Source organism: Neomonachus schauinslandi, chromosome 1 (genome assembly GCF_002201575.2).
Source record: "Neomonachus schauinslandi chromosome 1, ASM220157v2, whole genome shotgun sequence".
Lineage (NCBI taxonomy): Eukaryota > Metazoa > Chordata > Mammalia > Carnivora > Phocidae > Neomonachus > Neomonachus schauinslandi.
In genome coordinates, this window is record NC_058403.1 from 81,535,067 (window position 1) to 81,558,310 (window position 23,244).

Sequence of the window (23,244 nt, forward strand, 5' to 3'; positions counted from 1 at the left end):
TAAAGAGCCAACCATAGATACCATTTATCAAGTCTTTGTACTAAGTACTTTAATTCCTTTTCTCAAATCACCACAACAACCCTCTGATATAGATACAACCAGTCCTCTTTTACAGAGAGAGACCTCAGGTGCAAAGAAGTCTTGCCCAAGGCCACTTTTAAGTAAGAAGTAAGCCAGGGATTCCCACCAAGTTGTACCTCTCACATGAAGCATCTGAGTTCTTTTCACTCTCTAAGAGGTTTTCAAAGTGCAGGTCACAGTGGTGACAGTGACCTCAATTTGGTGGGTTCACAAGCATTGAAAAATAAAGAAAAAGAACAGAATGCAACAGGGATAGCCTAATTTAAAAATAGAGTATATCACATCAACTATACATATGTCTGGTGTGTGTGTGTGTGTGTGTGTGTGTGTGTTTGTGTTTACAACACAACCAAGCAATTAAATTCTGGCACTGTCTACCTAGAAATAGCATCATGTCCCACAGGTTAAGAGCTCAGTCCTATAAGATTGCTCTCCGACCCCCTTCAGACGACATTTGAAAAGTCCAGGTTGTCACTGGTGCTTTTGACCAACCTGCTATATATACATCAGTTTCCCATGATACCCTCCTTGGGTTTGATTAATTTGCTAGAGTGGCTCACAGAACTCAGAGAAACATTTTACTTACTAGATTAACAGTTTATCTTAAAAGGATGTAATTCAGGAACAGCCAGATGGAAGAGATGCATAGGGCAAGGTATAGGGACATGGAGCTTCCATGCTGTCTGAGCAAGCCACCTACCCTCCATCTCCATGTGTTCACCAACACAGAGACTCCTTTTTGGGTGTTTTTGGAGGCTTCATTACATAGGCATGACAGGTTAAACCATTGGCCATTAGTAATTGAACTCAATCTCCAGCCCCCCTCCCCTCCCTGGAAGTGGTGGTGGTCAAGAGAACTGAAAGTTCCAGCCCTCTAATTCCGTGCTTGGTTCCCCTGGCAATCAGCCCCCATTCTTGGGTGCTTTCCAAAAGTTACCTTATTAACATAAACTCTGGTGGAGTTGAAAGGGGTTTGTTATGAATAACAAAAGAAAACTTCATGGCTCTTATCACTTAGGAAATTACAAGTTTTAGGAGATCTGTACCAGAAATAGGACAAGATCAATATATATTTATTATAAATCACAATGTGTGTGTATGTATGTTTTGATGTTTTTCTTGTGGGGCATGGTCAGACTTTGAAAGCTTCTGCACTAGCACACAACTAATCTGTCTAAACCTTAGCAAAACATTGGTATACAGTATAGTTAACTACCTCCCTGCAGATTAGTAAAGCAGTGCCCAGATCTGCTGTGGATCCTTCCCATCACATTCTCAATGGCAGCAGTGTTGTATTCCATCAAACTTGATGGACAGAGAGGATTCTTTCTCTACCCTGACACCAACTGTCTGACATGTGGTCCTAGGAATGTGGGTTGACACAACCAAGTCCATGCCCAGGCATTTCAGCAAGCCCATGTCTCATGCGTGACAAAGTCTATAAATCAGGGCATCATCATTCAGTGTAAAAGACGACAGTCTATACCTATACACCTTGAGTCATTGTTATTTTTCTGCCCTTAGATTGTCATGAAATGACTCTACAATACACCACACTTACTATAGACCAACAGAATAGTTGGAAAGAGCACAATTCATTTTATAAGCAGTAACAAGTTTTACAGTGAGAGCAAGTTTGGTTAGAAATAGTGGTTACTCGGGGCACCTGGGTGGCTCAGTCGTTAAGCATCTGCCTTCGGCTCAGGTCATGATCCCAGGGTCCTGGGATCGAGCCCCACATCGGGCTCCCTGCTCAGTGGGAAGCCTGCTTCTCCCTCTCCCACTCCCCCTGCTTGTGTTCCCTCTCTCACTGTGTCTCTCTCTGTCAAATAAATAAATAAAGAATCTTAAAAAAAAAAAGAAAGAAAGAAAGAAATAGTGGTTACTCCTTACGAAGGTCCCATATTACATGTTAGGGATCCAAAGACAAGGCTAGAGCTCAAAGTCCAGCAGGTGTTTCAGGCATAGTAAAGTCACAGGGGAGGAACTAGAAAGGGATGTGATGTACATTAACTGCTGTAGTAATTAGTTTAACATTATAGAGAAAATGTGAAGAAAGAGCCTTGGTAGTGTGGTGAAAATAACTAGATTGGTTTGAATCCAGGGACTGGTATTTACTTCTGTATATTGACTGAAATGAGAAATATCTACTAGTATCTGGTCAACTATATGTAATAGCAGGCACTAACAATTTAGATTCCTAGTGAAATGATATCCTATTTTGAAAGAAACAAATATGAACTTGGAATTTAAGATTGCCCGTGTATTTTAGAGCTGGATGCAAAACTGGTATCCCAAATAGTCCTTTATTTGTTAGCCTGCTTTCTGGATATTCTAGATTTGGGATGACATCAATGAGAAAGATCAAAGATCCACGATTTTCTTTCATTCGTTGAACATTTTTGAATTGCTCTTTCTGTGGTTGGCATTGTGAATAATAAAAACCACCTTACCTTGAGTGCTTTCTCTTAATCAAGTGAGAGGCCTCTCTTCTTGCATTGTCAACAACCAGCTGAGAGTCTATCACTCTCAGCTGTTTTACAAGGAGACTTCTCATCTGTTGTCTGGGGAGAGCTCATGCTTCACCTTCTAGCTCTAATTTACAGAGAATCTTTATGCCTACTCATTACATTTCCTTAAACAATACTTTTGCAAGAGGGCCCTTTCAAAATCTATACTCCCTTTGGTGACAGTATAAAAGAACTCATTTAAACAGAACCTGGCAGGCAGGAAGAATTCAGATACTGGCTAATTATCTGCTTGTTCATCATTAGTCAATAACTTTAAGATTCTCTGGTTGCTATCAATGTTATATAAATTCACTTCCTTGTTAAAACTGTATTTTCTTTTATTTTTTTAAAAAGATTTTATTTATTTGAGAGCGAGAAAGAGAGAGAGCAAGCACAAGTGGGTGGAGGGGCAGATGGAGAGGGAGAAGCAGACTCCCAGCTGAGCAGGGAGCCGGATGCAGGGCTCGATCCCAGGACCCTCAGATCATGACCTGAGCTGAAGGCAGACGCTTAACTGACTGAGCCACCCAGATGCCCTGAAACTGTATTTTCTTGAAAGTAAAATGAGTAGTTTTGCCTCTTTTTGGGAATTAAATGCCTAATATTCTGAAAAAGAGCCCCAGCCCTGTGTGGTAGATAGTGCCATGGGGTCCACGTGCTAGGGGAGGAAATTGAAGCAGAGCGGTTCAGTGAACTTGCCCAAGGTCTCAGAGCTGGCAGGTAGTGAGCAGGGCTTCCGAACACCAGCTGGCTTCAAGCCTGTACCGGTGGCCAATCCGTACAGCCTAAGGAACCAGCTGCTCCAGGATGCGGTGCGCTAGAATGGACCTGTGATCACCAGCCTGTGAAAGTGGACTCTGGGTTTATCTCATCTCTGTCTTTAGCTCACTTTCTGGCCTTGGGTAGGTCGCAACTTCTCCAGATCTTCATTTCTTAGCCCCAGAGGGAAAAAAAGCAGATATTGAGTCAAATGATCTCTTCACTGTTTCCCCTTAGCTCAAACTCCGAATCTTTATTGTGAGTCAACCAGGGAGGAGGGGGAGTACAATATTAATAGCCGTTCATTATTAAGGAAAAATGATACCTGCTTTTGAGAAAGAATTTTTGATGTTTCTAAAGGAAGCCCAAAGGGCAAACTGTAACAGATTTGCAGAGGGGTTGGGAAAAACCCAAGAAAGAAAGAGAAAGATGAGGGGCTAGGCATGGTGCTCAATGAGAGCATTGAAAACAAAAACAAACAAAACAAATAAATTGGGGGAAAGAAAAATATACAGCCCCCAAATAATATAGGCTATCTTACCAAAATTTCTTTCACTTCAGAATGAAGAAATACTGGAAGGCAGTCACGAAGGGAAGAACCCTGAGCCAGAGCAGCCCGACCGTCATGAAAGTCTTTCCCCCACCAGGTAAGATTGCAGATCCCTGGCCGGAGTCATTTTAACCCCTTGGGGTGGTGGGGAGAGGGGAGGGTATCCTCTGTTTTAAACCTCATCACTCATTTTTCCCAGATAAAATCACATATTTACTCTGTATACTAACCTTCATTTATGTACCTGAGAACAAACTCACAGATCTCATAAAAGCAACAAGCAAGAACTGCACATGACTTATAAACCAAGTTCCAAGGATACTCAGTATTTTAAAAAATGAATTATCAAGAAAAAACAAAATAGTAAATGTAAACTAATGTTGATAGATTGAATTATTGGTTTGAAAGCATTTAAAGGGAAGAGGTTCCCCAAAGACACAATTTATACAAATTTAATGCTATTTTCAGACCACAGGAAGGTATTTGCATGCATGTGACTACTCTGCCGTTCAGAAAGCCTAAATTAGGGAGGTAAACACCAAGAGCAGAGGGGAAATTCATTAAAAAAACACCAACTTCTTTATACTCAGAATCTCCATCATTAGCTCTATTCCAGCAATCATCACATTACTTGTATCCACACCATTTAACATACTGACTTACGAGCCACTCTTGTGCCCAGGGACTATGATAATACTTAGCTCTTAGCAGGCCTCCAAAATATGCCTGTAGAATAAATGAACCAATGTCTTGAGGAACTTGCCGCTTGATTAAAGCCCATATTAGTTTACTAGACTACTTTATACTCTTTCACTTTAAGGTGTACTCAAAGAAACATGTGGGCTCTTACTGACTGAAATATCATCTCTCAGTTAGAGCAAATGGCCCATGTCAGCATATCTGAAAGTGTCTTTAGTTGGGTTGTCTCAGAAAAGCACCACTTGGCAATGTGTTCTGTTGTTGTCCTTAAGTGACAGTGTATCTTTTTTTTCTTTTAAGAGAGAGAGTGTGAGCAGGGAAGGGGGAGAAGGGCAGTGGGAGAGGGAGAATCCTAAGCAGGCTCCACGTGCAGCACAGAGCCCGACTTGGGGCTCGGAACTCCTGACCCTGAGGAGATCATGACCTGAGCCAAAATCAAGAGTCAGATGCCTAACCAACTGAGCCATCCAGGCGCCCCAGAGGGGGGAAAATGATTTTAAGCACTACGTGAGAGCATTGTGCACAGTCCCTACCTTTAGAACGTCTATTTTAGCTAGGAAAAAACTCATGAAACAATTAGCTGGTAGCACAATAATATATGTGATTAAGTATGTATATTTTGGGAGGAGGGCAGGAAAGAGATGCTTAATGAAAGAGCACAGTTAGGGTTGGATTTTCAAGGCTTCAATAGGTCCAGGAGAAATGACGTTCCATTGGTTAACTTACACAAGTCATGAATGAGATGTGTGACTGATGATAGTGGTGGTGGGAAAAATAACGCTATAATGGGGACTCAAGAAGGAAAGGAAGATTCCCTAAGGCCTTGGGAACCAGGTCAAAGAGATAATTCGATGATCAAGACAGTAAGGAGCCTTTGAGGTCTGGAGCAAAAGAATATCTACAACCAAAAAAATCACATGCTTCCAAGTTTTAAAAACATAAATAGATTGAATCACACCATATCTTGGGCTAAGAACTGAGCAGGAATTGGGTGAAAAGCAGAGAACATACTATGTACAAATATACTGAAGCAGCCTCAGACAGAACCAGTCCTAAGAACATTCCTGACTTTCAAAGACTAGAGCTAAATGTGAATCTACTTTCCGACACCTAATGATATCAAGTAAAAGGAAAATATGACCCTTTCCAATGGTGTCTGGTGGCCCCATGGCTACAGGTGTTCATCTCTTTCCTGAACAATCGATTAGAAAAGAGAATTTCCCCAACTTAGACATTCTAGCATATGTCCTTTAACAACCAAAAGAAGCATTTTATGTGGCTCCAGGGCAGAGGACACAATAATCCTCTCTCCTGGGTACAACAGCAAGTCTGATTAAGGATTAAGATTGTGTACTTCAGACCTCCCTGACATTAAACAGAAGAAGTTGATTATATAAACAAATGGTGTTCATACACAGGAGTTTAAAAAGCTTGTGAAAATACACATCTGCTGACAATTTTCAAGTTGTTTATTGGAAATCACAGATTTATTTTTAAAAACTCACTAATTATTTTGCCATACAAGAGCAAAATTCAAATAATATAAATATTTAACATACTGGTATAAAATTAATAATATGAAAAAAAAGATGCAAACCAACCAAGAGGTAAAAAGTTTTTAGCAATAACACTGTGTACAACAATCGTCTACTCAAGTGACCATCCAGGCTGATAGTTTATTTTCCCTTTGTTGACGATTTTTGAGACAGCCCTGCATTAGAGCACCGAAAAGTTTTTTCCTTCTTTTTTTAAAAGGCTGGAATCCTTTTATTTACAAATATTCTTCTCAGTACTTTAAATCCAATGAAGGAAGCATCTAGCAATTTCCTTCTTATTAAAAAAGGAAGTGCCTTCATATTTCCTTTAAATTTAACTATGTTCCATTCTATTCGAAGCAAAAATAAAAAGATGAACACAGTTGAGGAGAGCTCTTTTGCAAATAAATAATTGTTTCACAAAAGTATTGCTGTAAACAAGATCATTTCAATGGCCAGAGAGACACTTATGTTTTCAACCAATGGAAAATTTTAACAGTTACAAGTATAGATAGGCAGGGTATGTATGGCCAAAAGGCAAATGGTTATTAAAGAATCAACTAATAAAAATTAATTATAAACCAGCTTTGTCAAAATGTGATTTTGTTATCTACAGGTTTTCAAATTGGTCAGAAAATTTAAACTGTCATGACTTATAAACGCTGCACCTACTCTGAAACTACAAACCCAGAATGGCTGACACTGTAGTTTTGACATTAGTTAAAAATTCTAAATTATCTGAGCAATCAATGTAAACAAGCCTCAATTTTCAAAATAGAAAAGAAATTAACAAAAAATTTCTGTAAACATTAAAAAGCTATCTGCAAAAAATTACAATATATCATCCTCCAGTTGTGCTTACCAAGAATTCTTTTAGTTTTGTTTCCTTCTGCATGTTTCAGACCTCATCTAATGACATGAGACGTCTTAGTTTTCCCTAACAGGCACCTCTGCAGAGGGAGAGGTTTTATAATCAGTTCAACTGCTTTTGCTGAAGTCACCATTTTGGACATCATATAATCCCTGCGACAATAGACATCACCTAGTTCTTTCTGTAGTGAGGGGAGGTTGTTGCATCATGACCACATTTCTATCCTTTCCTGTAAGATAAATGCAACTTACTCTTTTAGAGCTCAGCCACATTTGAACAGGAAGCTTGACAAATATTTTAAACCTCCTTCTGGTGACATTTCTATCACTTCATTCTGCTTTCAAATGTGAAGTATTTCAAAGTTGATGACACCTCCGATAGTCATTTTGATGAAAGAACTGATTTTTTTAAAGATAAGATAGCTTTGATTTGATGTCGAATGCTCTCAGTTTTAAAACCTGACAAAGTACTATGGTTTATGAGACCTTGTTGGGGAGGGGTAGGCTAATTTTAGTCATTGTTACAATAATTTACACACTAAGAATTTTATTTTATAAATTACAGAAAGGGAGAAAAGAGGCTTTTAATGTTCTTTCTTTCTTTTTGAAGTCCTCTCCATTATTCTATTCCTCTGTGCAAACTACATTCAAATAACTACCTTAAAAACAGACCAATATTGAATATTTAAAAATCAGCTGAAAAATTCATTAAAATTGGCTGATTTCAACTAACAATGATTTCTTCCTAGGGAAAGACCCTGTGAGTAACACACTGCCCATGATTTGTGTCATATCTAATAATCAAAAAATTCACATGAAGTACCAGTTAGGGCAGAGCAAATCACAGCTCAAATTTCACATTACACTTTGAAAAAAAGATATAAATGTTTTAAATGACTCTAACACTATTTAGGTAAATTAGCTACATGGACGTGACAATAAGTGATTTGGCTCTTTAGAAAGAAATTGTGTTACATTTTTCTAAGTCTCCTCTGAAGAACAGGAACCTTCTTTTATCAGGTTCAAGTACTTTCTCCTATGCCAAGCCTCCCCTGCCCCCACCTCCCCCAGTCAAGTGCTCTCTAATAAAAACTAATTTGTAAACCTGGTCCGACAATATATTCATTTCTTTGAAATGTTGTACTATACATTCACTTGGTATTTTCCAAAGGCAGTTACTCTAACACCAAGGCACCTTAATTAACTTCTCTGTGCCTCAAATATACATGTGGCATCGAGTGAGAACTTGAATTTCCCTTTAGTTTTGTCTTCATAAACCTTTCCTAAATATAAATTCCTTGAAATGAATTTAGGCGATGAAGTAGTTAAGTTACACTGAATAGCTTCTAGAATCAAAGAAACATTCTGATAGACTGGGTTTTCAAAATATTTGTTTTTTCATACTCATTTTACTTCAGGTAGCGACAAATATCTAGAGTTTTCTCCATCCATGTTTGGCTCAGTGACAGTGAAAACATACCACATTCAAGTACTGTTAGACAAAGGCAGCCCTACAAGGATACGTGTCAATATAGGTCAATTTGCAAAGGAGAACTATCTTAATTATCCTGCAGTATATTTGACCAAAAAACCCTTTCGAAATCATTCTGACTTTAGGGTCTGTGGCATCCCTCCAGAGGTCCTGAAGGTCTTGTATGTGTCCATGAGACGTCATCATTTTATCGTAGATGCAGGGATGATAAGGAGTTTTACCTTCCCCAGAGAAAAACACATGGTGTTGTGGCACTATCCCCATTTTATTGGCACAGAGGCCCATGAACACATCATCTATGTAAAGACTAGAGTTAAGTGTCTGTGACGCCTCGTGGACTTTGGCGGCTACGTCGCTGGAGATCACGTAGGCAGCCCCAGCAGTATAGTCAGGGTAAGCCGGCCACTGGTACATTTCATAGGGGACATAGTATTTGCTGCGTTTGTCTCTCACAGGAGGAGCACCACGATGAACCCGACCAATCCAGAAGTCCTGAACACCAATTTTTCCTAAACTTTGGAGGTACTCAATAAGATTTGGCATATGAATAAATATGTCATCATCAGCAGTCATAAGGAATTTGGCATGAGGACAAAAGCTGTTTGCCCAGCTGAACTGCAGAAGTAATTTGAGAGTAAGATTATAGAAAGAATCAGCAAAGTCTTGCTGGATTAGATCACTGTACATTTGATCTTCCCAGACCAGTTTTCTTTGCAGTTCTTCTCTCGTCAGTGGGTTAGAAGGTGTTCCTAAAGCAAACAGAGTTCTGATGTTGGCATTAAGTTGAGACTGAACATACTTCTCATTGCCCCACGTTTTTCTAATTGCGGAACGTCGATCGTAGTTTTCGGGAGCAGTTTTTACAAACAGTAACAGGAGGATGTCTTGTGCCTGACACTTCTCCTCATGGTTAATCAAGTACTGGTAGCGAGGAGCCCCATCCGCACTATGCTTAAGAGACAGGCTATCGTTCACAAAGTCATAGCTATTTATGAGGTATCTGTAAGAGTAGGACTTCATATGGCTCACAATGTGATTATCGATGGGTCCCCAAAAAAACATGAGGCTTAGTATAAAACAAGTGGCAAATAACTGCATGAACTGCCATTTTTTGACTCTTCTGCCACTCACAAACATTCTGACATCCATGCAGCTCTGTTTTTACTTAAGGTCGGTTTTAAATGGGCGCTTGCCCCTTCGAGACCATAGAACTTGGTATTGTGTAGAACAGATGTCCATCTTAATACATGTTCATCATTAAAAAAAGCAGGAGCTCCTTGTTTCACAAAATACTTTCTTTTCGTACCATTTTTTCTGAGATTGCGGGAGAGTGGAATGCACGGTAGGAGGAGGACACGGGCACGTCAGAGTGTTTCCACACCGGCATCCGTCATTGCGTTAGGTGACTGGCCTCGTGTAGCTATTCCATGTGCTTCCTTCTGTGAGAGTAAAGTGCCACCTGTTAGAGTCAGGAAGAAAAGAGATGACAAGTGAGTGGGTGAGAGTGACCAAAAAGAAAGAAACTACTTTTCATTCCCTAAAAATGGAATGTAACTTGCCCAATGTGGACAGAAGGTGATGAGGCAGCTAGCGTTTAGCAGAGCCATACAGATATTTATTTTTTGGTGGGGGTGGGAGGAGGATGGGGAAAGGGAAAGAACCACTCACCCTCCGCTGTCCTCCCCTTCAGAATACGGGGCCCTTTCCTCGTCTCAACCTTAAAAAATAAAAAGCCTCCAAAATGGCTATCAGCCTATACACTTTAAGTTCACAATCTCACGTGGGTGTGTCCAGGTATATATTGATCCACGGTGGAGCCAGGATGAAAGTAGCTGCAGGGACGCCTTGTTTTATGGCACTTTGCAAACACTGCCTTTTTCACAAGTTGAAGGTTTGCATCAAGCAAGGGGTTGCCATTTTTCCAATAGCATTTGCTCTCCTCATGTCTCTGTGTCCCGTTTTGGTAATTCTCATAATATTTCAAACGTTTTCATTATTATATTTGTAATGGTGATCTGTGATCGGGTGATTGTGACTCGGCGGTAAAAGCTTGGAATGATGGCTAGCATTTTTTAGCAATAAAGTATTTTTTAATTAAGACATATTGCCATTTTTTAAGACATAATGCCATTGCACACTTCATAGATTATAGTATAGTGTGAACATAACTTTTATATGCACCGAGAGATCAAAAAATTCATTTGACTCGCTTTATCATGATATTTGCCTTATTGCGGTGGGTCTAGAACCAAACCTACAGTGTCTCCAAGGTTATGCCTGTATATAGTTCAAGGCAAAATAGATGAATGATGAACAGAAAGTTCATAACAGTTAAAATTCATTAAAGCTTGCCCCAGACAAGACAGGAATAAGAGTAAGATTTTGTTTTAAAAAATCAAGATTTGTAAATCAAGGAGTTGAGATACATTTTCTTTTCTTTTTTTTTTTTAAAGATTTTATTTATTTATTTGACAGAGAGACAGCGAGAGAGGGAACACAAGCAGGGGGGAGTGGGAGAGGGAGAAGCAGGCTTTCCGCGGAGCAGGGAGCCCGATGCGGGGCTCGGTCGCAGGACCCTGGGATCATGACCCAAGCTGAAGGCAGATGCTTAACGACTGAGCCACCCAGGCGCCCCTTGAGATACATTTTCAAAAGCATGGCCCAAACTCTCTGTAACCAAAATGGCTTTGTGAGACCCACATCTATATAGTCATCTTTTTCCTGTTCTTTTTCATCTGGAAACTCAACAGGCACCTCCAATTTAGCACGTTCAAGCCAGGAAGCCACAGGGTTATAGCCAAAAAGCACTGTCTTTGTAGTCCAGCAATGTGAACTTCCACTGCTCTGTGGCATGCATCTAACCCAGAAATCGGAAAAGCCAGCATAACCTCAATTAACTCAGTCTTCGTGCAAGTTAAATGGGAATATACATAGATATATAGATAGAGCGAGGTCAATAGATAATTACCTGGCACACAGGGACATTCAAATGCCATTTCTAACCCCTTCTACTGTCTTCGCCCCTAAAACCTGCTGTTGCCATTTTCTCTTTGTGTCTGACTGCACTTCATGCATCTCTGCCAGAAATCTGAAAGTCCTCCTTTTCCTCCATTCCATATCCAGTTACTTAATCCTGTGACTTGCTTGTTCTAAATCTCTCTTCACCTCTTCCTGTTATCATCACTTCTCACCCAGACCAGTGCAGCCGCCAAAATGATCCCTGACCAACCCATCCTCTACCCTATAGAGTGACCTTTCTAAGACTCAGATCTAACCGGGAGGCAGACTGAGCTCCTTCACCCCCTTCAGATGCTCTCTACTAGTTGTCGGCACCAAAGTATTGGCTGGAAGCTGGGCCATGCTAGCTATTTCACACACGGCAGCCTGTGTACCGGTGGCCATCTTATGTGTGGCCTGGCAAGTCCTGCTCCCCTTGCTAATAAGAAGTATACTAATCTTCACTAAATTCTACAGGCATCCTTTTCTGGGAAGTCAGAATTGAGGCCACCCTCCAGCACTACCACCAAAGTTTATTCTTATCCGCATTACCACAGCACATTCTTGCACTCATGCTCCTGGACTGACTTTTTAATTTATCTGCCTCCCCCAATTACACTGTGAACTCTGTGACATAAGGCCCGATGTCGTAGACACGCTACCCTCAGCATCCAGGTCAGTGTCTGACCTGACACCCGGTAGGCGTTCTCTGAATGTTGGTGCAAAGAACCATGGTGGGGGTGGAGCCCCTTTCACTCTAACAGCTGGTCACTTGGGAAGAACTGGGGTCAGGAGGCCCAGTCAGTCACATGTCCTCCCCTTTCTTCCATGACTAGGAGACAGCACTTCCCGTCTTCAAGGACTCTGACCCCAGCGCTTATCCGAAGTAAGATACATCCTTTTGCCTGGGGAAGTAGTCTCTCCCCTGAGGGTTAACATAGTCTCCTGAGCTTTCAACAGATTGACAGGGAAAAGACCATGCAAGCTCCACTCAGTCCAGGCTCGCTGGGTAGCTGGGCCCACAGAAAAGGCCCTGCTTTTGTGCCCAAAGAGCTCAACCTCAAGTCCCCCGCCCTTCAGCCCTGCTATGAAACCAACTGCATACACTGAGAGCACCCTGCTCTACGGGCCTAACCTTGGCTGTGGGACTTCCTTCCCAACTTCTGGCCCTTTACATACAGCTGTATTACCTATCTGCCGAAGTTACTCCATGTTGGGCTGATAACAGCAAAGACCAGGCATGCAAAAGTCCAAGGAGTATGGGAGATCAGAGCCAACCCTCATGGAGACTTTGTTCAGAGATAATCTATCTCATTCCCTAGGGCACAGATTTTTAAAACTTGCTAGTGCCTCTCAGAAAGTCACAACCAGTATTTAAAAAAGAAACAGAAAAAGAAAGAACAAAATAGAGAATGGCCTACTGCACTTAAAGTAGTTTAAGTATCCTTCTGTGAAACTTTCAGGTTTATGTATACGTGCCTCCAGGTTGTAATGTAAAATGTATTTTTTGTGTGTGGGCTTTACCATCAAAAAAGCAAGAAATACTACTCTTAAGGGATAGATCAGTATCAGTAATTTCCCGTCTTGGTTTGGTTGGTCATGGTGGACCGAATCCTCTAGAGTAGAATGGAAAAGACAGCGGAAAACATCAGTTTCTGATGGTAGCATCTGCCTAAACTTTGCAGAATCACTTTCATGGGGGGGGGCGGGGGCGGGGGCTCTTCATCTCAGTCTAAACAGTGCTCGCTTAGATAAGGGTCCCCCGGTGAGGTCAGATATCCCCTTCTGCCTCTACAACCGGAGGCTTAATGCAAAGCAGCAGAGAATTCTTTTATTTTATTTTATTTTATTATGTTATGTTAATCACCATACATTACATCACTAGTTTTTGATGTAGTGTTCCATGATTCATTGTTTAGCAGCAGAGAATTCTTAAGGGCAGATTTTACGATCCCATAACTGTTTAAGAATTCTAAGAAAATTATCAATTGAAACTAATCTGCAGTTTTTCTATTCCAACAGACCCTGGCAAAGAGACAAAGAGGAGAGTAACCTTTGGAACCACAGGCAAAGCTAGCTTCTCATTTCTGAGCAGTTGCACTCATAACGTTGCTATGTCAGCTTGCTTTGCACCTATTCCCACTTGTTTACGAGTCTGAGTGTCTTGCTAGACAATCAGCCCACAGGCCTGACTCCTCCAACACCCACATAAACACTTGACTCACAGAGGCCCTAGTATCTCTCCAATGAACGGAGCCTATTACTCCTCTGGTTGGTGTGTTCTGCTGCTCACGTGCATTTTAGCAGCCACCCCAGAACATGCATTTATCCCTCTGCTCCCCACCCCTGATGCATATGGATTTACCTTATTTCCCTATATTTCTTCACCTGTTCCCCATTGACCTCCAAGAGTCAAAACAGTTCCTGAAAAATGACAAAGAACCTGTTGCAAAGCCAACAACCCACACTACTTATTTAGGTTCAGAACAGCATGTGAAAATCTAAAACAAGATTTCTCCAACCTCAGCAGCTTGAATTGTTTAGCTATCATTTATACCAATCATAACCAGAGCCCACTGATAGGACTGATCTGATGAGGGGAAGATTGGGAAAGTTGAACTACTCTTCCGCAGTACCTAGTTTCTCTTTTATAACAAAAGAACACCCCAACTCCTCCAAATTGAACATAGTCACTAGGCGGCATTGGCCAACCAAAAGCAAAATGCACCTCCATGGTCTAAATTCATGAATTACAACCAAACAGTGTTGCCCACCAGCCCTGGCTTTGCTGATGGGTACCACGCACATGCCATCGACACCCACTCTTCTGGTTCACACAGAGCCTTGAAGCTCATCTAAAGCACATGTTCCATCTTCCGCCTTCAAAGGGCAGGGGAGGGGACTGACTGCAGAGAAAGCCACAGGCCTGCCCGACCTGGAGAAAGAAAATGCTGGGCCTGGCAGGAAACAGAGGAGCCAGATAATGCCCGTGAGCTCAGGAACCATCCCCACCAGAACGCTGTGCTTGCAGCTTCCTTTATGTGCACGCTGTGCGGCTCAGGGACCAGGCCACAGGCTGCAAGCCCCAGGGCTGCCCCCGCTTGGGGCCACGGTCGTTGTGTAACCTTGGGCCACCCTCCCTGCACTCTGATTCGGTGACTTCATCTGCAGATCGGGGGTGAATGTCCATGTATTGTTACTGAGGGGATGTAAAAAACACAGATGACTTCAGAGTCTGCTGGAAATAGGAAACAGGAAAGACCATAGGCGAGAACAGGACAACGAACTGCTCAGAGACAAATGCAGACAGTCCCTGACTTATGATTTTTTTTATTTTATGATGGTGTGAAAGCAATATGCCCTCAGTAGAAACCATACTTCAGATTTGGAATTTGGATCCTTTCCCAGGCTAGTGATTTGCCATACGATACTCTCTGGTGATGCTGGGCAGTGGCAGTGAGCTGCATGCAGTCCCCAGTCAGCTGGGCAATCATGAGGGTAAGCAGCCGCTACACTTAACAACCATTCTCTTTCTTGCTTTCAGTACAGTATTCAACTACATGAGCTATTCACCAGTTTAGTATCTAATATACTTGGCGTTAGATGCTTTTGCCCCACTGTAGGCTAATATAAATGTTTGGAGCACGTTCAAGGTAGGATAGCCTAAGCTATGATGTTTGGTAGGTTAGGTGTATAAATGCTTTTTTGACCTCCAATATTTTCAATTTACAGTGAGTTTATTGGGATGTCACCCCATCATCCTCCGTTGAGCAAGACCTGTATGCAAATATTTGGAATATAACTTGGGTTTGCTTCTATTTGGATTGAAAAGAAGGAGCAGATACTCTTAGTATTCTCTTTCCTAATAGAGAGACGTAGCCAGAAGAATAAAGAATAGAAGCAGAACAGGAACATCAGAAAAGAAGGTGGCTGACCCTACCTCAAATGCTTTTCAGTCTAGGAGCTGTGCCCCACAGTTACTCAAGAATATTTCACAAGAGAACTCTTTAAACTCTTCCGGAAAAAACTAGGGGTTACAAGTTACCCTACATGACCCCTGATTTTTTTTCTACTTTGCTCTCGCTGGTAACCCATTTCTTTGTTGGGTCTACTTTAGTGATCTTAAAATATTATACAAAACCTGATAAAAATGTTGACGTTTTAATCAAGAGAGTGAGGCCTGCACTTCAAGTTCAAGTCAAACAGCCTCAGTGTTCAATGTTTCAACAAATGCTACAAGTATGTGAGGATCTGCTATGGAATCGTTATGCCAGTTGGGCGTAGTGAGAGTCATGTAGTAGTATTTTATAGTCCCCTCTCTGAAAGCATCTGCAGTCTAGCTGAGACAAGACTCATGATGCCCACTTGAAAACTCAGTTCCCATGGACAACAATCAGCAGATCACAGACAAGTGCAGACAGTGTCACAGAACTAATTTAGACAATACCAACTCCAGGCAAAAAAGGCAAGTCCCTGGTAATAGAGATCAGTGACAGCAGGATAGCAGGGCCTGAGGAAAACAGGATTTAGGTGGTTACAGGAAAAGAAGCAATCTGTTTCAGGCAAGAAAGGAAAAAAATAACAACGGCAAATACTTGAGATACAAGCATGTATTTGAAAGCAGGGAGATGGGGCCTGCTTATGGGGAACCTTGAAAATGGGGCAGAGGAGCCAGTGTGTGCCGAGGGCAGCAAGAGGTCACCCAAGTTTCAGTTTTTGTTTTTAATGATAACTGCCTTGTCAATATGGACTAAGCGTTACGGGAAAGGGACTAATCTGGTGGTGGCACGCAGGATGGATGCGTGAAGCCTGGAGATAGGGCCCCCCCGGCTCCCTCGGGGGCCTCACGCTGAAGCAGAATGAGGTGAGGAGGGCCTAGTCTAGGGTGGTGGAAGTGAGGAGGGAGGTCAGGGGTAAGGAAGACCCTTTGGAGAAAAACAAACCCAGCGCTACCTGCTGAGTGGCCTGGGATGGGAGGAAAGGAGGAGAGGGAAATCTAGTCTCCAGCATTCGCGACACAGCGGAGGGGAAACTGGTTTCCTGAGTTCGGAGTGAGGAGGGAGCGTGTCTGGGTTTGGGCTGGTGTGGGGCGGGAGGGAGGTGCCGGAGACGGCAGGTGGAGCAGTCCAGGGGGGCAGGTGAGGCTGGAGGAGGCAGCGGGACTGCAGAGGCGGGAGCGCTCTGAGCCTAAGGAAGGTGGCCCCTGTGGGGACAGTGAGCCTCCAGGACCAGAGGAGCAGAGGGGCCCCGAGGCAGTAAACGCCGGGAAGGAGGAGCGGAAGGAGGCAAAGGCAAAGGAAGCCATCTTATTTTACTTTATGTGCGCATGTATGCGTGCGTGTGTTTTACTTTACACGTGTGTGTGTGCGTGCATTGTTTTACTTGATGCGCGTGTGCGTGTGTATTTTACATTATGCATGTGTGTATGTGTGCGTGTATTTTACTTTATGCGCACATACGTGCGTGCATGTGTTTTATGCGCATGTGCGTGCATGCATGCATGTATTTACGTGGTATCTCAATTTATTTGCACAGGTTTGAATTCAAGGACTGAGTAATATCTTTTGACAAATGAAAGAGAATATTGTACAAATTCCCTAAAACTTCAGATGGTTATTTCTTCTAAAAAGGAACTAGTTCAAAGGGCTAGTTCAGGGGCTCTTGCGTGGCTCAGTCCTTAAGCCTCTGCCTTTGGCTCAGGTCATGATCCCAGGGTCCTGGAATCGAGCCCCGCATCGGGCTCCGGGCTCAGCGGGAAGCCTGCTTCTCCCTCTACCTCTGCTGCTCCCCCTGCTTGTGCTCTCTCTCTGTCAAATAAATGAATAAAATCTTAAAAATAAATAAATAAATAAATAAAGGGCTAGTTCATAGAAAGTTGAGATGGGGTAAGGAATGGGTAGAGGGTGATAGAGGGCAGGACAGACGAGGCTTGTGGTGGCGCTCTGAGCGGGAGGAGAGCCGTGGGGCAAACAGTGGGCCCTGTGCTGGAAGCCAGGAGGGGAGACGTGGGGGTGGGTGGAGCAGGGGAGGCCTCTTCCAGGAGGAGCAAGGTGAACTAGAGAAAGCCCTTGGGTTTGAATTCAAAATGTATCTGTTTTTGTTTCCAACTGTATGTTTCTTGACCATTGTTTCTGGCCATTGTTGTAATATATCACCAACATCTAATCTTAGAGAAACTATATTTCCAAATCTTACTTAGCAGATCTGCAACACTCAGAAGTCTAAGGGGCCCTTATGTTATGACCTGTATGCCATTTTGTTCCCATAACCTCCCACACACTCAAGACAACTTATCAGCAAGAAAGTCATTTAAGTGGCTTCATCTACAACTGCATTTCCTCTGAAATGTCAAATTCCAGTCCGCTCACTCTCCAGGCAGTTGGCTCTTCAACCACAGCCTCTAAATATTCACCCCGAATCCTCTGCCCACTCTTATCTGCTCCCTAACGCTCCCACCCCACCCAGCAGTCTCCTGACCTTCCTTCTTCCCCACCTCCCTGTCTCAGATGCAGAATCATCTGGCACCTTTGCCCTCCTCTCCTTGGTTCCTGCTCTTCTACCCCAACAACCCCAGACCTCGGGTCCCTCCTGCCTTCTCTACTTCTACAACACCTGCCGGGCAGACGGCATCACTACAAATGGCATTATCTAGCTGTGGGCAGAGGGCTCGATGCTGTGTAAGCATCCTTCACTTGTCCTGGACCTTCTCTCTCTCCTGTCCCCTCATCAGCCATGCTCCATCTTCCCCCTCTTCCAAGGCCTGTGCCTCTCACTCTTAGCTGATGGCCTCACCTCCTGCCTCACAGAAAAAGGAGAAGACATCACACACATTGTCCCTTCTCATCCCCACATGGGCCTCCTCTTCCCGGATCCCCAGGCTGGCCAACCCTCTCCATCCCCTCAGTAAAGCACACTGACTACTGTCAGGAGAGGCGGGGGGAGGGGGGGCACTCATTTAGGGCACAAAATTAAAAGTCATAAAAGTATAACTATAAACTAAGGATGCTCCTTCAGTAAGTCAGTTTAAAAAAAAAAAAAGCCCGAGTACTTCAACCTTTTATATTAAAAGTTGTATTACTTATAGTCCCATATGAGAGCTTTGGGTTCCTGTCCAGGCATACATAACTCAAAGGACAGAAATATGACATTTTCTGTCCATCTTTAGGTGGCACTTTGTTCTACATTCCAAGTATTGTTTTCCTGGCTTGTTCTAATTATCTTTTCCCCTTAAAGAGAGCTAGGACCATTCCTCAAGAGCCAAGTTGCCATGTTAAAGGAAATCAGGTTTAGCCCTAAATTTACAGGAAAGGCGATAATTTGATCTCCTACATTTTTCTTAGTTAAATTTGTTACAGTCATTGGTGATGAGTAACATAACTGGGTACTGTTTAGTAGGAATTGCGTATTCTGTTTGCTCAAAAAGGAAGGAAACAACCCAAAATTTGAATTTACAACTCACATTTTAAGTGTGAAAAATTAAATATTCCCTCAATTGGTATTTTATTCTTTAATTCATATTTGAGTGTTTCCAATACAAGGCCTGTAAAAAGGGAAAAATTCTACCCGTTAGCTTTCTTTAGGTGTTTTTGTAGTTGTGACTCTAGCTATGAAAATTTAGCTTAAGCCATTGGCAGAGATTAGAAGCCATTTAGAGTTGTTATCCATCCACAAACAATACATTTATAGAGTTAGTTCTTGATTCAGTGTTAGCCAAAGACTTTAAATTCCAACTTTTAGCAAGCATGGATGTGGGCCAGAGGGAAAAATTAGTTGTAAAACCTACAGTGTGAATCTAGTAACAAGTTCCCCACCTATATAAACTAAATTGTATGTTTCTTTATAAGTTAAACATGGGTGCAGATTTCTGTTTGCCGGTTATAGGAAAAAAAAAAAAAAAGACAAGGAAATACCAAATGAACAAACAAGTAAAGACAGGCCCTAAGTAAAAACAAGCACTAAGGAAACTGGTGGTGAGGGACTATAGAGTATTATTATATTTCAGAGGAGTTATATTTTAAAAGTCACTGAAAATTCCCGGTAACAGAATTTGAAACAAACCAAAAAGCAGAAATACAAAGTAGGTTCAGAGCTGTCAAACATTGGCTTTTCTAAACTTGGCCTTCTGTATTCATTCCTGAGGCATAGTTGTTTGTGTTGACAGGGAGTCTTGCTCTTTTAAATACAATTCTTGTCAGTTTTATTCTTGCCGAGTTAAGAAACAAGCTTCTCCTTTTGCCCACTCTAGCAACAGTTGCTAACATGGGAGTGTTTACAGTGCTCTGGGCTTTGTTCTGACTGCTTTAGGTCTATAGAAACTCTTTAAGCCTCACAGCAACCTATGAGGGAGAAAGCTCTCCCTGTGTTGCAGGAGAAACTGAGGCACCCTGACATGGGGCTGACCATGTAACCTCCAAAATTCCAGAACCCGTGGAAGCTCAGGAGCCGCTGATGGGTTCCAGGTCCTGTCTCTGAGCTCCGCACCTGCCTTCCTCCCTGGCACTGGCCAGCCGCTTTTGCTGGAGCTCCCATTAGGATGGGAGGGCAGGGAAGTGAGTAGGGCAGGGCCAAGAGAAGCACTCAAGAAGGCAAAGAATCTGCTTCCCTGAAGTCTGGAGTCATTTACATTTTATTATCACCTGCATTTTGTCAGAGCTTGTTCTCACTCTCTTTGTAAACCACCCTTTCTTTAACCTTCCGTCTCAATTTTCCCTCCTTCCTTTTCCGGGTCCCAATAGCATAAGAGAATAGGCAAAAGTGACCTTGTGAGTTTGCGTCCTTTGGGTACAGAAAGTCTTTCCCCCACAAAGAAGACTGGGGGATTTAAGGGCAGAAGGGGGTCAAAAAGAGGTGAGAAGGAGGGAAGGAGAGGAGAGTAAAAAGTATAGGACTCAGAGAGGATGTTTCAAGCAACTATTTGATGAATAAGTTTTGGATGAAATGAAAGGTACAGCTGAGGTAAAATTATGATATGAAAATAGTGATTTAAAAATAGGGTGACAGGGGCACCTGAGTCGCTCTGTCAGTTAAGCATCTGACTCTTGATTTCCTCTCAGGTCATGATCTCAGGGTCATGAGATCGAGCCCTGCAGTGGGCTCCATGCTCAGCGCGGAGTCTGCTTGAGATTCTCCCTCTCCCTCTGCTCCTCCCCGATCCCCTTTTGCCACACTCGCCACACATGCGCTCTCTCTCTCTCTAAATAAAAATAAATAAAATCTTAAAAAAAATAAAAATAGGGTGACACTATAACCTGGTATATACCTATCATGTGAGCTAGACATATAAGCTTCTTCTCCAATGGCAGCTCATATGCCCCATTCTAAATATTGTATTTGGAAATAACATTTGATTGAGGGTTTACAGAGTACAAAAAATAATGGTGTAAAATGTTAGAGGTATATATAACATTTCTGTCTCAATCAACATTTATTATAATAAGTTAACTAGCATTTATTAAACACCTACCTGTTCCAGGCATTATGTTGAGCAGCCCTGAAAGTAGGTAATGCCTACATTTAATTAATTCAACAAATATGAATTTACCACATACTGTGTAGTAGGCCACGGGCAGGATGCAGGGAAGGCGTCAGAGATGTTTCCAGTGTAGAACCCCCTAATGGAGTAAGCAAGTGTTCTGGTGCAATTGGAATCTGGACCTGATTGAGGCACATGGGTAGAAAAACCAAAGAGTTTTAGAACATGAACAAAAATACACTTATATTCTGTTGCTTCCATTTACTGGTCACATGAGCTTGACTTCTCTCTAAACCATGTGCCACAGTCTTTTCTGAGGATCATTTGAGACCATTTATTTGACAAAGTGTGGTCCATATCAGGTGTTCAATCTATGCTAATTTCCTTTCTCTAGAAATTGTTCATGCATCTGTACCATGATGGTTTAGTTAGTAGCTGATATTCTTTAGGGGTTAATTACCTTTCAAAATGATAAGCTATACATTAATATTCTTCTCAAAAAATATTCATTAGATAAAAGTTTTTAAAAATACTGATCTGATTGCTAAGGGGCACTTAACACATCCCAAATACTGGTGAGACTGAGAACAGAAGTATCATTACTAATTGGCTGAACATGCCTTTCTATTATCTTTGACAGGAAAGAACAATATGGTTCCCACAAGCACTTAAAAAAAAAAAACAAACATTTCTACAAAGATGACACAACCAAAAAATTATAAGGCCCTGTAAATTATGGAGAAGGAAACCTGAGCTGAGTCAGCTTTTTAACTTGCTCTGCCTAGAGCACTATCAAAAAGTTGCAGAAAAAAATTGTAGGAAAAGGAATAAAGAGATAAAATACGAAATCTTAGGTGGATCTTAAGCCGTGTAATAGTATTTTGAACTTGGGACTTTTAGGGGCTTATTGCCTGCAGACATGGTAGAACATTCCTTTCTGTAGAAAACTGGCTTCTAGGATCAAAGCCTTCACTATAGAATATAAATAAATCTTAAAAAATAAGTTACAGATGAAAGCCAGTCTCAGAGTTTCCAGCACTGAAATGTAAAAAAGCACTTTTGTTTATTCTAAGTTTATATCTCACCCGATCAAGTTAAGTTTCTTACCTTTCAGTACGAAGATTCTTATATCTCCTATATATACGCATACTATAAGAAAAATATCCTGGATTTGCATTGTTCTGGCTAAATCTTTGCTGGCAAATGGAAGAGCTCTTATAATAATTTGCTGTTACTTAATTTCTGGAACATACACACAATATATGCAGCTCCTAACAAGATTATTCTAACAATGGAATAAAATAATGGCTATGGAAATATTCCAAAAAAGGTATAATGTGCTATAAAATGCAAAGCTTAGAGCAATTCAACTGAGCATGTACAAAATTCCAAAAAGATAGGCTACATCGTTACTTTGAGAAGAGACCACTTCTTCTGAATTTCTCCCAGTTTCTTCCCACAACACCCTAAAGTTCTGTTATGTAGATTATGGAGCAGTTGGTCCTCAAAAAGAACTCCTCCTACCATTTGAAAGTCACCAAGTGCGGTGATTCCAGCCAAAGTGACCCATTTTAAAAGATGACCCATTTCAAAACCCAAGAGTTATTATTCAAGCTGTTCTATATTTAAGAATTAGAAAGTTATTTCACTTTCCTACGATCTCCTTATTTGAATCAATCTTTTATAAAAGGGGAATTTGATCTCCATTTTAATGAAATATAATGTGACGTTTTTACTTGCTAGAGCCTGCAGTTTATTTTGAAAATTATTTTCTACCTTCTGAGGTTTTGGGGTCTTTTTTTGTTTGGGCAGGGCATTTATGTGTAATATCATTTATGCCTCCTAATCAGGCATGCCCTAATGAGGGCATTTCTCACTTCCTCAGAAACAGCTTCTCTGAGCTTTAGCTTGAACTTTCCCTGTCATAACGCTCATCCCCATCAGAAGGTGTCAGGGTGAGCCCCAGGGGAACTGAGGTGAGTTAGAGGGAGTCAGCCTCAGCTTTAGCCTCCCAGCGCTCAATAAATGGAGGGTGCCTGTAGGAGCAGGAGGAGGGAGGGAGAGAAAGAGCAGGAGAGAGAAGGGTCGTATGAAGTATATAATGTAAACATTTCAGGTATCGAATTTATCTTGCTTTAAACTAATAATTAAAAAAGAGTTGACCAAACAAAGCAGTCCCCCCTCCCCCGTGACAAGATGTAAAATCTACCATTAAGTTTCTTTTGAGAAAGTTGAAACCTCGGCTGCTCATCACCTATCTCCCTTTCAGAAAGTTCAAG

At 41.8% G+C, this 23,244-nt stretch overlaps 2 protein-coding genes across 2 annotated transcripts in view; one reads left to right on the forward strand and one right to left on the reverse strand.

The window, feature by feature from the left end:
- Nucleotides 1-23,244, forward strand: part of MCF2L2 (MCF.2 cell line derived transforming sequence-like 2) — a 236,007-nt gene that overhangs the window by 128,958 nt on the left and 83,805 nt on the right. The window contains exon 16 of the mRNA XM_044921376.1: nt 3,912-3,997. Coding sequence (XP_044777311.1) covers nt 3,912-3,997 — 86 coding nt within the window. The remainder of the gene's footprint in view (nt 1-3,911; nt 3,998-23,244) is intronic.
- Nucleotides 8,352-9,760, reverse strand: B3GNT5 (UDP-GlcNAc:betaGal beta-1,3-N-acetylglucosaminyltransferase 5). The gene has a single exon (XM_021692409.1). The coding sequence runs from the start codon at nt 9,643-9,645 to the stop codon at nt 8,500-8,502; it is 1,146 nt and encodes a 381-aa protein (XP_021548084.1). The 5' UTR covers nt 9,646-9,760; the 3' UTR covers nt 8,352-8,499.

Coding starts and splice junctions, on each gene's coding strand:
- B3GNT5 (XM_021692409.1), bottom strand. CDS start 9,645: ATGGATGTCAGAATGTTTGTGAGTGGCAGAAGAGTCAAAAAATGGCAG.